General features: G+C 51.2%; 1 protein-coding gene across 1 annotated transcript in view; it reads left to right on the forward strand.

Annotated features, from left to right (window-relative positions):
- Positions 1-7,580: 7,580 nt before the first annotated feature.
- Positions 7,581-13,724, forward strand: part of CDH2 (cadherin 2) — a 195,929-nt gene continuing 189,785 nt past the window's right edge. Inside the window, exon 1 of the mRNA XM_070421240.1 lies at positions 7,581-7,720. Within this exon, the coding sequence (XP_070277341.1) occupies positions 7,661-7,720 (60 nt within the window). The 5' untranslated portion in view covers positions 7,581-7,660. The remainder of the gene's footprint in view (positions 7,721-13,724) is intronic.

The following is a 13,724-nucleotide window of genomic DNA, read 5'->3' on the forward strand; positions in this document are numbered from 1 at the left end:
CCAGCAGCTTGGACCGAAGAGACGGGTCTCTGCTTAGGTTCAGTGACCTGTAGTCAACCGTGGCCCAGAAATACTAAATGGGAGATTCCAGAAATAAACGATTTGTGCATTTAAATTGTGACCAGTACTGAGGAGCGTGATGAAATCTTAAGGGTTCCCCTCTCTGTCCTGCCTGAGACCTGACATGTGAGTATATTGGGGCTGTAATTATTGTTGGCGCTCACGTCCCAGCATCAAGAAGGGTTCAGGAATCCGGAAAAGGGGCTGCACGTAGATGACATAGAAATCCAGAGACTAATAAAGAGTCAGGAGACCAGATATAATTTTGAAAGGCATTGGGGGTCAGAGGACCTTCTGCTAAAGGAACTGAAGACTCCCTCCTTGTCTAAGACCCTTGCTTTTATTAACACAATTTGTCCTAAGGCAAGGTGGAGATAATACACTTCAAAGGGTAAGGTTTCAAAGGGCACAGAAGCATTGTCAGTTTGGGGAATAGCCTATGGCTGTTCAGGTGTTTGGCCAGTAGGAGGCAATAACATGTAGATGAACTCCTTTAACTGTCTGGCGGCCACAATCAGTTTCCTATTCAGGTTTGGGGAAATGCCTTCAGCCATTCCCAACAGGTGACTACATGTGTGACTCAACCCTGTTGAGTCCCCAAGTCTCATCAACCTTTTGATGAAACTCTTGGAATTATGACATGCTGGAATTGGTCTCCGGCAGTACATGGGCATAGGCTAGATGGGTTATCAGAGAGAGAGGGACCACCCGCATATAACTTTTATTACAGTAAATCGTTATAACTGCTCTAGCTTATTATTAGTTACTGTTAACCTCTTACTGTGCCTAATTTATAAACTTCACTTTACCACACGTATGTGTGGATAGGAAAAAACATATAGGGATTGGTACTAAGTTTTCAATACTGGGGGTCTTGCATAGTATTCCCGAAAGATAAGGGGGGACTCACTGTCCTTTGAAGAACAGAATACCTGAGAGAAACAGTGGGCAAATCCTCGTCATTAAATTTTCTTTTTCTTTCTCTCAAATCTCTCTCTCAGTGCATATACAGGGGTCAGGGGCGTGACCCCTGCAGACCACAGATCCAAATGGTGGGAATCCCCGGTCGGGGAGGTGTGCTTTGGAATGCAAATATATTGTTTCCAACCTGCAGCTGGTTGAATTCACAGATGCACAAACCGTGGACAGGAAGGACCACCTGACTGCATTTATTGAAGAAGTCCATGAGTAAGAACACCTATGTGGTTGCAACTTGGGTTGTTCGCGTCAACTGTAGTTGAATGATCTCAAGGTACAAGGGACTTTCTAGACTCACATAAAGAGACAGGTAGAGCCGAGGCAGAGAGCCTGGGGGGCCCCAACTTGCCCGCTGGTAGCCCTGCATACCTCTTTAAGTCACAGTGCTCTCATTAAAGGATGGAGTTGCATAGGCCAGTGGTCAGCAAACTCATTAGTCAACAGAGCCAAATATCAACTTACGACGATTGAAATTTCTTTTGAGAGCCAAATTTTTTAATCTTAAACTATATAGGTAGGTACATTGTTATTAACTTAATTAGGGTACTCCTGAGGCTTAGGAAGAGCCACACTCAAGGGGCCAAAGAGCCTCATGTGGCTCGAGAGCCGCAGCTTGCCGACCATGGGATAGGCCATCTTTAAGTTTCTTTTTTTTTTTGGTGTTTGTCTTTTTCTTTCTTTTTTTTCTTAATTAAATCTTTATTGTTCAGATTACATTTGTTCCTCTTCCCCCCCCCCCCCATAACTGCCCTCCTTCCAGTTCCCGCCCCACCCTCCGCCCTCACTCCCCACCCACTGTCCTCATCCATAGGTGCACGATTTTTGTCCAGTCTCTTCCCGCATCTCCCATTCCCCTTTCCCCCCCAAGAATAGTTAGTCCATTCCCTTTCTATGTCCCTGATTCGTTATAATCACCAGTTCATTCTGTACATCAGATTATTTATTCACTTGATTCTTAGATTCACTTGTTGATAGATGCATGTTTGTTGTTCACAATTTGTATCTTTACCTTTTTCTTCTCCCTCTTCTTAAAGGATACCTTTCAGTATTTCGTATAATACTGGTTTAGTGGTGATGAACTCCTTTAGCTTTTCCTTATCTGTGAAGCTCTTTATCTGACCTTCAATTCTGAATGATAGCTTTGCTGGATAAAGTAATCTTGGTTGTAGGTTCTTGGTATTCATCACTTTGAATATTTCTTGCCATTCCCTTCTGGCCTGCAAAGTTTCTGTTGAGAAATCAGCTGACAGTCGTATGGGTATTCCCTTGTAGGTAATTGAGTCTCTTTGTCTTGCTGTTTTTAAGATTCTCTCTTTGTCTTTTGCTCTTGGCATTTTAATTATGATGTGTCTTGGTGTGGTCCTCTTTGGATTCCTTTTGTTTGGGGTTCTCTGCGCTTCTTGGACCTGTCAGTCCATTTCTTTCACCAGGTGGGGGAAGTTTTCTGCCATTATTTCTTCCAATAGGTTTTCAATATCTTGCTGTCTCTCATCTTCTGGCACTCCTATAAATCTGATACTAGTGCGCTTGAAGCTGTTCCAGAGGCTCCTTACACTATCTTCACAGTTTCGGATTCTTTTTTCATTTTGCTTTTCCAGTTGGGTGTTTTTTGCTTCTTCGAATTTCAATTCTTTGGCTTGATTCTTGTGCTCCTCTGGTCTGCTATTGGGTATAATATTCTTTATTTCAGTTCGTGTATGCTTAATTTCTAGTTTCTTTATCATAGCATCGAGGGTCTCATTAGTTTTCGTGAGGCTCTGCTCAAGTTTATTGCAAGCCCTCAAAATTGCGTTTTTTAGCTCCATATCCTCCATTTCTGTCATGTTTTTTTGTCTCCGCATCTTTTATGCTTTCTTGGTGCACCCCGTTGTGGTCTTTGTGCGCAGTCTTGTTCTAGTTAAGCCTTGATTGTTGTAGTTAATACTAGAGGGATTTGACCACCAGGCCAACTGGCTGTGAGAATCAGCTGTGGGAAAACTTCTGTCCTCTAGGGAGGTGCTAATCTAGCCTTTGCCTGAGGCGATCCCGCAAATGGCTCTGTGCAGGGCTTGGGCGGGGCGGGTCCCACAGGATCAACAGGGCTGGCGGAGGGAGCAGTTATGGCTGCTCTCAGTCCGTCCCCAGGGGCTCTGCCTCTCTGTCCCAGCAACCGCTGCAAACCTCGGAGGGACCGTAGCCAGACAGTCCCGCTTCTCCCGTTTGAGTCTGGGTCCCTAGAGACTCGCCCGGATCTGGAGCTCAGAGTCTGCGACTCCCTCCTGATTGAAAACAACAACCTCGCCCTCAGCCACCAGCCCGCTTTGCGCAAGCACCTCCACACCTTTAAATTTTCCACACTGTGCCTCCTCTGAGCCTCGTAATGCTGTTGTCTTTGCTTCTAGTTGAAGAGTCTCTCTTCAGCCAGCCTTCCTGTGGTTCTGGTTGATGTCCGTTCCGTCTTTTAGTTGTATTTTTGAAGTGGTTGTTTGCGGCAGCAGTCTCAGGTGTTTACCTATGCCACCATCTTTGATTCTCCTCCGCCATCTTTAAGTTTCACTTGGAAAATTTCCTCCCTCTGTGAAAGGTACATTGCCCAGGGACCCTGAGGTTTAATACAGCAAAGCTAACTGGGCAACACTTGCAATATGGGGGACACTCCCTAAGGGAAGACGGGCCTCCTAGCTTGTCCTGGAGGTTGGGAGAGAAGGAGGCAGAATGGGAGAGGGGCTTCCTGCAACATTGGGGAAGGACACTTACTAGTAGGTCATTGTCAGAGTGAAGACAAGTGTGGCCCTGCCTGGGAGCTGTGTGTTGGGCCGTGGGGGGGTCGGTGGGGGGTGGGGGGGACATGGTTCTGCTACAGATAGACTTGCTTCCCGAGTGAGGACCCTTTTATGCAAACAACCATCTGATGTGTTTGCACAGGTAGCATCTCCTGTTCGAGAAAATTCACCACAACAGGAAGTTATTCTGACTTTACTTGGAAACGAGTGTGTAGGAAGGAATCGCTATGCTATGACCCACACATGAAATCGGGCCGTGTGTGCAGGAGACGTCCCTCCCTCAGGCTGCCCGCGGTGCTTGGGGCACATGTTTACGTGCTGAGCTCAAGTCCTAAATCAGCAGCGGCCGCAGCTCAGAAAGCGAGGAATGAGACTGATGTTCAGAGTGTGCGTCCAGCCTTAGTGCCTATGGTTTTGCTGTCTTCTTGGCTCCTCCCTCCACCTGCCTGTTTCTCTGGGCCACCGCCCGGCCCTGGCGCTCTGCCGGCTGATGGGACGCTCCTCTTCAGGCTGGGGATGCTCTGAGCAGAGGCTGAACCCTGAGTGTGCTCACCTTCTGCCCAAAGAAATGAAGGGCCTCATGGAATTACCCGAAGGGTGGTGCCAGGGAGGTAAACACGTTGGGTGCCCAGGTCAGCACCAAATCTACCAATGAACGCACTGAGGCTCCACCGGCATGACTGTAGACTAGGCCCGTGGTCCGCAAACCGTGGCTCGGGAGCCACATGCGGCTCTTTGGCCCCTTCAGTGTGGCTCTTCCACAAAATACCATGTGCGGGCGCTCACGTACAGTGCGATTGAAACTTCGTGGCCCATGCACAGAAGTTTCGGTATTTTGTGGAAGAGCCACACTGAAGGGGCCAAAGAGCCGCATGTGGCTCACGAGCTGCGGTTTGCCGAGCCATAGTTTGCCGACCACTGGACTAGGCCGTCCCTTCTGCTGATAACAGGCTGGTGAGCAAAGTCTGGCTGACCATGTGATCAGGTTAAACACAGGCAAGTTTCCAAGGCAATGCACAACCACCCAAGAGTGAGAGGCATGCAAGTTGGACAAAAAAAAAAAAAGCAGGTGCTTACTTATTTGATAAAAAAACAAAAAAAAAAACCCTATTGGAACCAGAGAATTAGTTGAGTGGTGGGCATCCCAAAGCAGATTCTGAAGTTATAAGAGTTTAATGTATTATGGGCATGATGTTCAAAAGCTTCAAGCCTAATACTAACAAGTCCTAGTTACTCCTGCTGGCAGCCAGCTGTCCCACCTTTACATTAATCAGGATGGCAAGGAGTATCAGCTGGAGCTACGCTGGGGGGTGGGGGGGGGGTGTGGGAGGATGGGAAGGCCCAGGTCCTCAAGGGTCACAGCTGAACTCTTAGCAGGAAGACGGGACCTATAAACCCTCCTCTGTGGTGAACAAACATCACCCCCATTTTGCAAGGGGACCTTTTATCACTATGCATGGCTCCTTGGAAATGGAATTTATACATCTCCCATCGCCAGGAGAAATTTTATGCGGATTAGCAACAGTGTGACAATAATATCTAGCCAAGAAGGAAGAGAAAGAGAAAGAACAAGCCGAACCTTTGGTCTTTCAATTTAATTAACATGACCTTCCTCATTCTTTTGAGAAGAAAAGCCAGGGAAAAAAAAAATTTTTTTTGAGTTTCATTAAGAAATGGCCTGCAATATTATGTTTTAATTAAATTGAATAAGCTTCCCCGTGGGAATTAAACATGTAAAAAGCCTCACCAGTAATAGTATATTATTAAAAGCTGCATCACCTACGTCAAAGAAATTAGTACTTGGTTTTTAGAGATTCATCAAGCTCTTAAATGATCGATATCCCCCTGAAACTCAAATTCAAATAAAGCCAGTGTTTCAGTTACAGAAACCAAGAGAGTTGTTCCTACACTGCAACGGAGTTCAACAACCTACAAAGTGCTGAAATACTTAGATAAAACCGGTATCCTTATTTACCTATAAAACTTGAAAAAAAGGGTTCTGGGAAAAAAAATTTATTTCCTCACCCAAATCAATGGCCCCTCCCCTCCCTCCATTCCACAAAGTCTGTTACCTAAACGCATAAAGTCTCTCACTCCTCCTGCTCCGCTCCAAGGTCCTGCCTTAGAGGAGAAGGCAAATCCTTTGCTGGGCGCGGACTCTGCACCCGTCATGTTATCTTTTGGATCATCCCAAGCTCAGGCCAGTCCTGGCTGTTAGGCGATTTCTCCTTTTTTTCATTGTTGTTGGGGGTGGTGCAGGGAGGAGGTCAAATCCCTGAAACTGTTTGCTAAGACAGGCGAACTGAGCCGCGGAAGAGTGGACATATAAAACGGGAGGCTGCCCAGAAAATATCACGCACCCACCTCTCAGAGGGAAGCGCACACAGAGCGGAGACTCAAAGCCTCCGAGCGGGGGAGGCTGCAGCGCCCCGCGCCTCCGCCCTGCCCACCGCAGGTGGCTGGTAGCGGAGCCAGCGCCCCCCGCACCACCACGGCCAGCACGGGCTCCCCCTGCTCCGCTAGGTGTGCTGTCTGCCCGGCCCAGAAAAATAATCTACGTCCCGGCCCCGAAAAAAATAATGTATGTCCCGGCCCCGAAAAAGAGTCGGTCTGGAAAGAATGACGAAATAGAAAGGGCAGAGAAGCGTGCGCTCGGCTACCGTGGGCTACCCCGGCCTCTCCCCCTCCCCCTCTCCGACCGACCCCCTCGCGGTCCCGGGAGGGACCCGGCGCCCATCAAGTTCCTGCGCAAGTTCTGGCCGCAGCCCCTCCACCTGCCGGCGGCGCGCCGCGCACCCCGGCCTCCCCCCGGCGGCCCCCCGCGGGCTGCAGCAGAACCGGGGCGCTCGCGGGGCGGGGGCGGGCGGCGGCCGCGGATCCAGCAGCTACCGCGCCGCTCGGTGGCCTGCGATTGGCCGCGGCGCGGGCGGGAGGCGGCGGCGGAGGGAGCGGGGAGGGCGGCGGCGGAGGCTACGAGCGGGGCGGCCGCGCACCGGCGGCGGCGAGTTGGGCGCGGGGCGCGGGGGGCGCTCGCGGAGGCCGAGCGCAGTGCGCGGGCGGCGGCCGGGGGCGGGGCGCGCGGGGAGCGGCGCGGGGCGAGGACCCGGGGCGGACGGGCGGGCGGGCGCCGGCGCACAGGCAGCAGGTTCCGCCGCGGCGGCAGCTTCGCGGGACGGATCCGCGGCGGCAGCGGTGACGCCGGCGCCGGCTTCCCCTCCGCGCGGTGCGCCATCCGCCCCCCGCTCGCCGGGCACCGGGGCGGAGAGGGCAGCGGAGCAGCGGCGCGGGGCCCCCACGCCGCGGAGGCGCCGGCGGCGGGACTGCCGCCCTTGGTGGTGCCGCGCGCGAGGCACCGAGCGCCCTCCCCGCGGCGCTGTCCCCGGCGTCTTTGTCGCGGCGAGCGGCCCTGAAGCGGGGACCGGAGGCGACAAACAAAACAAAAACACGAGCCCGAGACCGCGCGCTGCGGAGCCGCTGCTCCACTTCCCCCTCCGCATCCTCCGCGGCGCGGTGCCCGCCGCCCGCATCCCTCCGGCGGCCGCTGCGCTCGGCCCGGCTGAGCCGCCCGCAGCCCCCTCGGCCGCCGCCACCCCCTCGCGCCGCCCTCCCCGGCCCCCGCCCCCGCCCTGCCCCCCGCCCCGGTCCCGGGGTCTGTTTTATGACTCCTGGTGCGAGTCCCGCGGACTGCGCGGCCCGCTATTTGTCACCAGCTCGCTCTCCATTGGCGGGGAGCGCGGCGCGCAGGGGGTGGGGTGGGAGGAGAGGGAAGGGGTGGCCACTGCCTGGAGCCTTCTCTCCGCCGCCGCCGGTGCTGCCGCCGCCGCCGCCTCCGGCTCCTCGCTCGGCCCCTCTCCGCCTCCATGTGCCGGATCGTGGGAGCGCTGCGGACCCTGCTGCCGCTGCTGGCGGCCCTGCTCCAGGTACGGGCGGGCCTGCGGCGGGCGGGGCGGGCGGCCCGGTCCCTTTGTTCCCCGCGCCGCTGCGGGCCGGCTGCGCACCCGGGAGGAAGGTGCGGCCCCGCGCGGCCGGGAGCGGCGCGGACCCGGGGCTCCGCGGGTGCGGGTGCGGGGTCGGGGCGGCCGGTCCCTGCGCCTCTCCCGGCGCGTCCCGAAGAGGCGATCGCGGGCCCCCTTCGGGGCTCCTTGGGGGCGGCGCGCGCTCGCGGGGTCTGCCCCGGCGGCAGGAGGGCGAGGGAAGGTGGCCCTCGGATTCCGCAGCTCTCTGGCCCCCGGATTCCACTTGGCCCCCTTCGCTGCGTGTTTGTTTAGCCGGGATGGGTCTCGAGTTTGCAGGAGCCCTGCTCGCTCTGGTGTCTGAGTTACGGGACTTGCCTCCACCCACCGCACCCCGGCCCCGCGCCTCGGGTGCCCGCGGGCGCCGCTGCCCTATTGTCTTCGCCCGGCCCGGAGTCGCCTCCCCATCGGCTGCTCTCGGCCCACCATGTGCTGTGGGTCCCGCTGGGAGAAGCAGCCTCGCCCCTTGGCCTCCGGGAGTCCGTGCGGCTCAGCGCCGGGAACCTCGCCCTGCCCGCGCCCCTGTCCCGCCTGCGGGGCCAGTCCCGTTACTCGGCGAGGATTCCCTCCCGGTCCGCGCCCCGGGGGCGCCTTCGCCCGGCGCCTGGCACTTTGCGCGCGGGGAGGCGCCCGCCGGCCTCCCTGGGAGTCGGCAGAGGAGGGCTCTCCGCCGCGGGAGGCACCTGCTCCGGGTCCGGCCCGGCCGCCCGCCCAACTTCCCCGCGGCGTCCGCTGGAGGCTGCCCGGGCCACCGGCCGGCCGGTCCCGGGAGCAGACGCCGCCCGCCGCCGCGACCCCTGCGTTTGGTGGGGGCCGGGCGGGGTCCGAGCCCGTCCCCGCGCGCGGTGCGTTTCTGGACCGGCTGCTGCGGAGGGTCGGGTCGGCCCTCCCTGCGGACGAGGGTCTCGGGGATCCGCCAGAGGGGCCGGGAGCCCCGCCCGCTGCAGGGGGGCCGGCCGGTGGCCGCGCGGAAAAGTGCCGGCGCGGCTCGGGAGTGTGGCTGCGTCGGGGCGGCAGGGCCGGGACGGAGGGTGCGGATCACCCCCTGGTGGTTTTCACGGGTCGGGCCTGGCACGCGGCGGCCTGGGGAGGGGGCTGCGGGCGCCGGGCAGGACGGGCCGACGCCCGGGCCCTCGCGCTGCCTCCCACCGCCCCCTGGAGGGGTGCGGGCCGCGGCCGCCGAGCCCTGTCCATGGTGCGCGCGGAGCAGCCGGGCCTGCAGGGCCGCGCGGGCCCCCCCGCCCCCTATCTTCCCTCCCACCGGCCGGCTGGCTCCCCCTCCCACGGTCTCTGGCCGCCCGGGTCCCGTCTTTTCTTTATCCTTGGGTTTCTGCTTTTGTTCTTTGGTCTCGGTCTCTCTCTCTCTCTCTTTCTTTCTTTCTTTCTTTCTTTCTCTCTCTCTCTCTCTCTCTCTCTCTCCTCCCCCCACTGGCCTCTCTCTGGACCTGGGGTTTCAGGACTGTTCGCTGGACATTTTTAGCCTCTGCCGTTTTGGGGAGCGGATGGGATCTCTTTTAAAGGGGGGAGGAGGCCTGCCAGCCACTTGCTAACAAAAGTGCCTCCTGTTGTAAAGCCGCCCTTTATCCCCAGGCGCACACCCTGCCTCCTCTCACCTCCTGTCCCTTCGCTACCGCTTTTTTTCTTTAAAACGGGGTTCATTAAAGAGGTTAGGCCGAAGGGGAAGGAGGAAGAAAGGGCCACCTCCAGTGTTTGAAGTGAAGGGAAAGGCAGGGTAAACTCATGAATCCCGGGCACATCAGATATTTTCTCTCTTTTTTATTTAACAAAGGAGATGCCGCAGATCAAAAAAATCTTATTTCTAGAAGTCTTATTTTTGACCATAATATATCCTCCGAGTGTGAGCCAGCAGTAGGTGGTACATGCTCCTAACTTTCTGGTCTGAAAGTAAGTTTTAATTGAATGCCGTGCAGCGAAGTTAGGGCTGGAGGAGAAGGTCCCTGGCCATGATCCCAGGGGACCCGGGGTGGGGGGACCCCTACAGTTTCACCTCCTCTTTTGGTCACTTCCCTGGGAGTCAGGTGTGACTTTTGCAGGTCATTTACCTTTTTTCTTGAGTATTTTTTAAAAGTCCCGTTTATAAATGTCAGATATTATGCTGATCTTTTCAGTTTTTTTAGACCGAGTTGTGTTGACCTTTCTGAGCCTCCAGGGAAGGGGGAATTACAACTTTGTCATCAAGTTGGTTGGCTGCCTGGTAATTCATGGGTGCAGGTCCAGCGCTGGCAGGGAGTGATTTGCAAGGTCATGGGGAGGGGACGCGGGCAGCTCCTGCGACATGAGTTTTAGGGTTGTGTGCGCCACGTGGGCTGTACCGCTGAGATGAGACAGGACTTTGTGCCGATGGCCCGCTTTACGCCCCGGAAGAACAGAGATCTGTCTGCAAGGTGAAATGGCCCCTCTGCAGTCAGCTGCTATGAAGTCTTATTTTTTTTTTCCAGGCCAGACTAAGGAGCCAAGAGTTTTAGAAAAGAGAATGAGTCGGTCATTAGTGTAGATCCAGAGCAACCTTATTTTTTCAGAACAGTTAAATAAGAATAATTGAATATTCAGAAAGGACTTTAAACCTTTAATTTTTAACGGAAGTGTAACTTTTTTATTCTGAACACTTTTTTTTTTCACTTTGAGATATTCTTTGGGAGTTTTTGTTGTTCTATTACCTAGATTTACATATTTAAAATTTCTTTTTTTTACTTTAACTTGAGATATTAGTATGTCCGTTATATTAAAAAAAAAGTGAAATTTGAACATTAGACTTCACTTACCAAAGCTTTTTTTAAAAAAATTATACAAGTGACTTTCAAATCCATGAACAGATTTATCATCAGGGGGAACAATCAATTTTACTTTTACTACCTGCCAAGTAGTTGTTAGATGAGAAACCTGTTTTATTTTTCTAGTTCACATTTTAATGGCATAGCTCTGTTGTTCTAATCTAAATAACTTGTATGTGTTACGATGCATCAAGGACATCCCCTTGACGTCCATAGATGTTCTAGAATCACAGTCTTATCACACAGGCCCGGCCTTCAGCCCTGGATGAGGACATATGAAAAGAGATGCGTTGACCATGTGTGATTTTCATGGACTTAGGTAGAGACTTTGAAGAGATTAATATTCAACAAATGAATCATATATAATTTTTTTTTTTAGGCTGTGGAAAATCTAGAAGGCAGTAATCATTTGAAGTATAAAATACGTATGTGTTGGTGTTTGTTTGGTTTTCATGTGTCTTTGTCATAAGTTCTCGAGAAGGTAAGGAGGATAGTTGGTGTTCAGAGTTTATTCTGCTTATTAGACATAGTTATGCGTATCTTTGCCCTTTTCTTGTCTTGTGGCCTGTGGTTATCACTCCTAGATAGTGCATTGCAGACAGACTAGGCGTGGTTTGGGACATCATCATTTGTGTGCCCTAAGATATTTTTATAGGTATATTTAAAATATAATGTAAAGTTTATATTTAAAATTTGTTAGGCCTCAATTGCAAATTCAGAATTGATTTACGGAGTGTACTCTTGGACTTCTGTTCCTGTACTAAAGTCTGCTATGACCTTCTGAACATTGGACCGGGGCTTTAAGAGGAAGTTCTTTTTAGGTGGTTCGCACTTTTTTTCCGTGGAGAGACTGAAGTCTCCCTGGAACAGGTTACTTTGATGACAGTGTGTTGCACCAAACTGTCCTTAATATCCTTTTTCATTAAAAATCTTCAATTCTTGAGTCTGTTGTGCCTCATTAAGCTTCAGGGTTATTAATCGGGAAATGTCAAGATTAGAGCAGCAGTTAATCTTGCTTTAAAATGCCTTTTAAAAAGTTCTTAGTAACTCATATCCCCATCCTGTTTTCCAAGGGATGATATCAAGTTAGAAGAGTGATTAAAAAAAAAAAAAATCAGAGCTGTTATTTAAGAAATGAAGTGTCTGTGCATAAACTTTGATTTTGCCCAAGTTAACATTCAGATTTGTTCTGTTGGCTCAAATACAAAAAATAATCAAGTTTAAGCCCTGCACAGACTTGTGGCGAATTCTATCAACTATTTAAAAAATGTGATAGATTTAGAATTTGGATCTGCCTTTAATATGATAGAACCTTCTAGAACCTAAGTACTTTCAAGTTGGGTTAAGAACTATAATTGAAACATAATTTGTACCAACAAACCATTATGCCTTACATTTCTGTTTTTTTTTCTACTAAAACTTATATTTGTCTTATTTTTTTCAGCAAATTATGTCAGTGAATTTGAGTAGATACTAATCTTTGTGTATTTTACTAACTGTAGATAAGTTTTAATTAAACAACTCTATTCCTGCCTGGCAGATAACTGTTTTATTAAGAGCTGTATCTTCTACGTATGTAAAGTGATGGGTTTAAAGTAAGTGGAGGAAAGTGATTGTAGGAGCTAAATGGAATTTGGAAGGAATTGGACATACAGATTATGATTTATGTTATAATGCAATTTTTAAAAGAAAATCGAGGTTACGCGTAAATACTGCTTAGTTTTCATTTCTTGTTACCTTTTTAGTACTCAGTGCACTTGTCTGAGCTCCCAGCTCTATGTGCTGAACCCCACCAATTCTATGGGTTGCATATATAAACACAACACGCATGCTGAGGACTGCTCTCTACATGTGTGTCTCCTCTAACATGTATCTCAGTTGGACATGAAGTGCCAATTGATAGTTAATCTGTGTGTGTCATCAAAGGTGGTTTGGGCAAATGCTCTGCTCTTACAGAGGGTCAAGGGCACGAGCTAGCAGAGTCAGGCGTCAAGGGCAGGATGTCTGGGGTTCTGCTCTGGTCCAGGCGTGGTTTGCTCCCTTCAACGGCCATGGCATCTTTTCTCTCAGTAGTAAAACCTTGGGCCTGGGTGGGTTTGTTGATCTCTGAGGGACTTTTCAGCTCTGTGATTCTTGCAGCTTTTTAAAAACATCCCAACTACGCCTCCTTTATAGAGACTTCGGAATGACTTCAGTTTCTAACTTTGAAGGGCAAGGATTTTCAGGCACTCACAGTGATAGAATGATTGTAAGGCTGTTAATACATCATATATGATAGGCTAGACATTCTCCGTATTTTTTATATGCTTGACTTGTAAACGGAGTTTTTCTCATTGGCTGTACTGCTTTGACTACTAAAGATAAACTTTTTGCAGACCGGGGCCAGTTAGTATTAAAGGCAGGGAAGTGTAACATTACGAAGAAAAATTATGCATTTTGTTAATTCTGTACTTGAATGTTTCTTTGAGAGTCCCGAGCCTTCATGAGTATCACCCAATTCAGGGGTGTGGGTCCGCGTTAACAATACTAGCATAGCCCTTAGATCTAGCAAGTCCTCCTGGCTATTTTTCTATAGATATGTCTGTTTTCATAATGTACACGTGTTGTGTGTACCTATATAAGGATATGCATTGAAGCCTTTTTTAATAATTACAAAAGATTGGGTTAGTTGATTTCTGAAAACCTATCACTAGGAACCAATTTAATAAATTATGGTAACGTGCAGTCAGATTTCAGACCCTTCCTGTGTGAAATAAAACATTTTAGTTCTAGTTCCAGGTCAAGAAAAGGGTTATGAAACCACCCAATGCTTTTGGCACGGACCTAGAACAGCTACAAGGAAGGGCAGTCAAAATGATCAGTGGGACCCTAGCCCGTTTGGCTCACTGGATAGAGCATCGGCCTGGAGACTGAAGGGTCCCAGGTTCGATTCCGGTCAAGGGCATGTACCTTGGTTGCAAGCACATCCCCAGTAGGGGTGTGCAGGAGGCAGCTGATCGATGCTTCTCTCTCATCGATGTTTCTACCTCTCTATCCCTCTCCCTTCCTCTCTGTGAAAAAGCAATAAAATATATTTTTAAAAAAATGATCAGTGGGATTTCAGGGCTTCTGAATGAAGG

The sequence above is a fragment of the Myotis yumanensis genome, unplaced genomic scaffold, assembly GCF_028538775.1.
Source record: "Myotis yumanensis isolate MYYU_CA2020_CCGP unplaced genomic scaffold, mMyoYum1.0.hap1 SCAF_7, whole genome shotgun sequence".
Lineage (NCBI taxonomy): Eukaryota > Metazoa > Chordata > Mammalia > Chiroptera > Vespertilionidae > Myotis > Myotis yumanensis.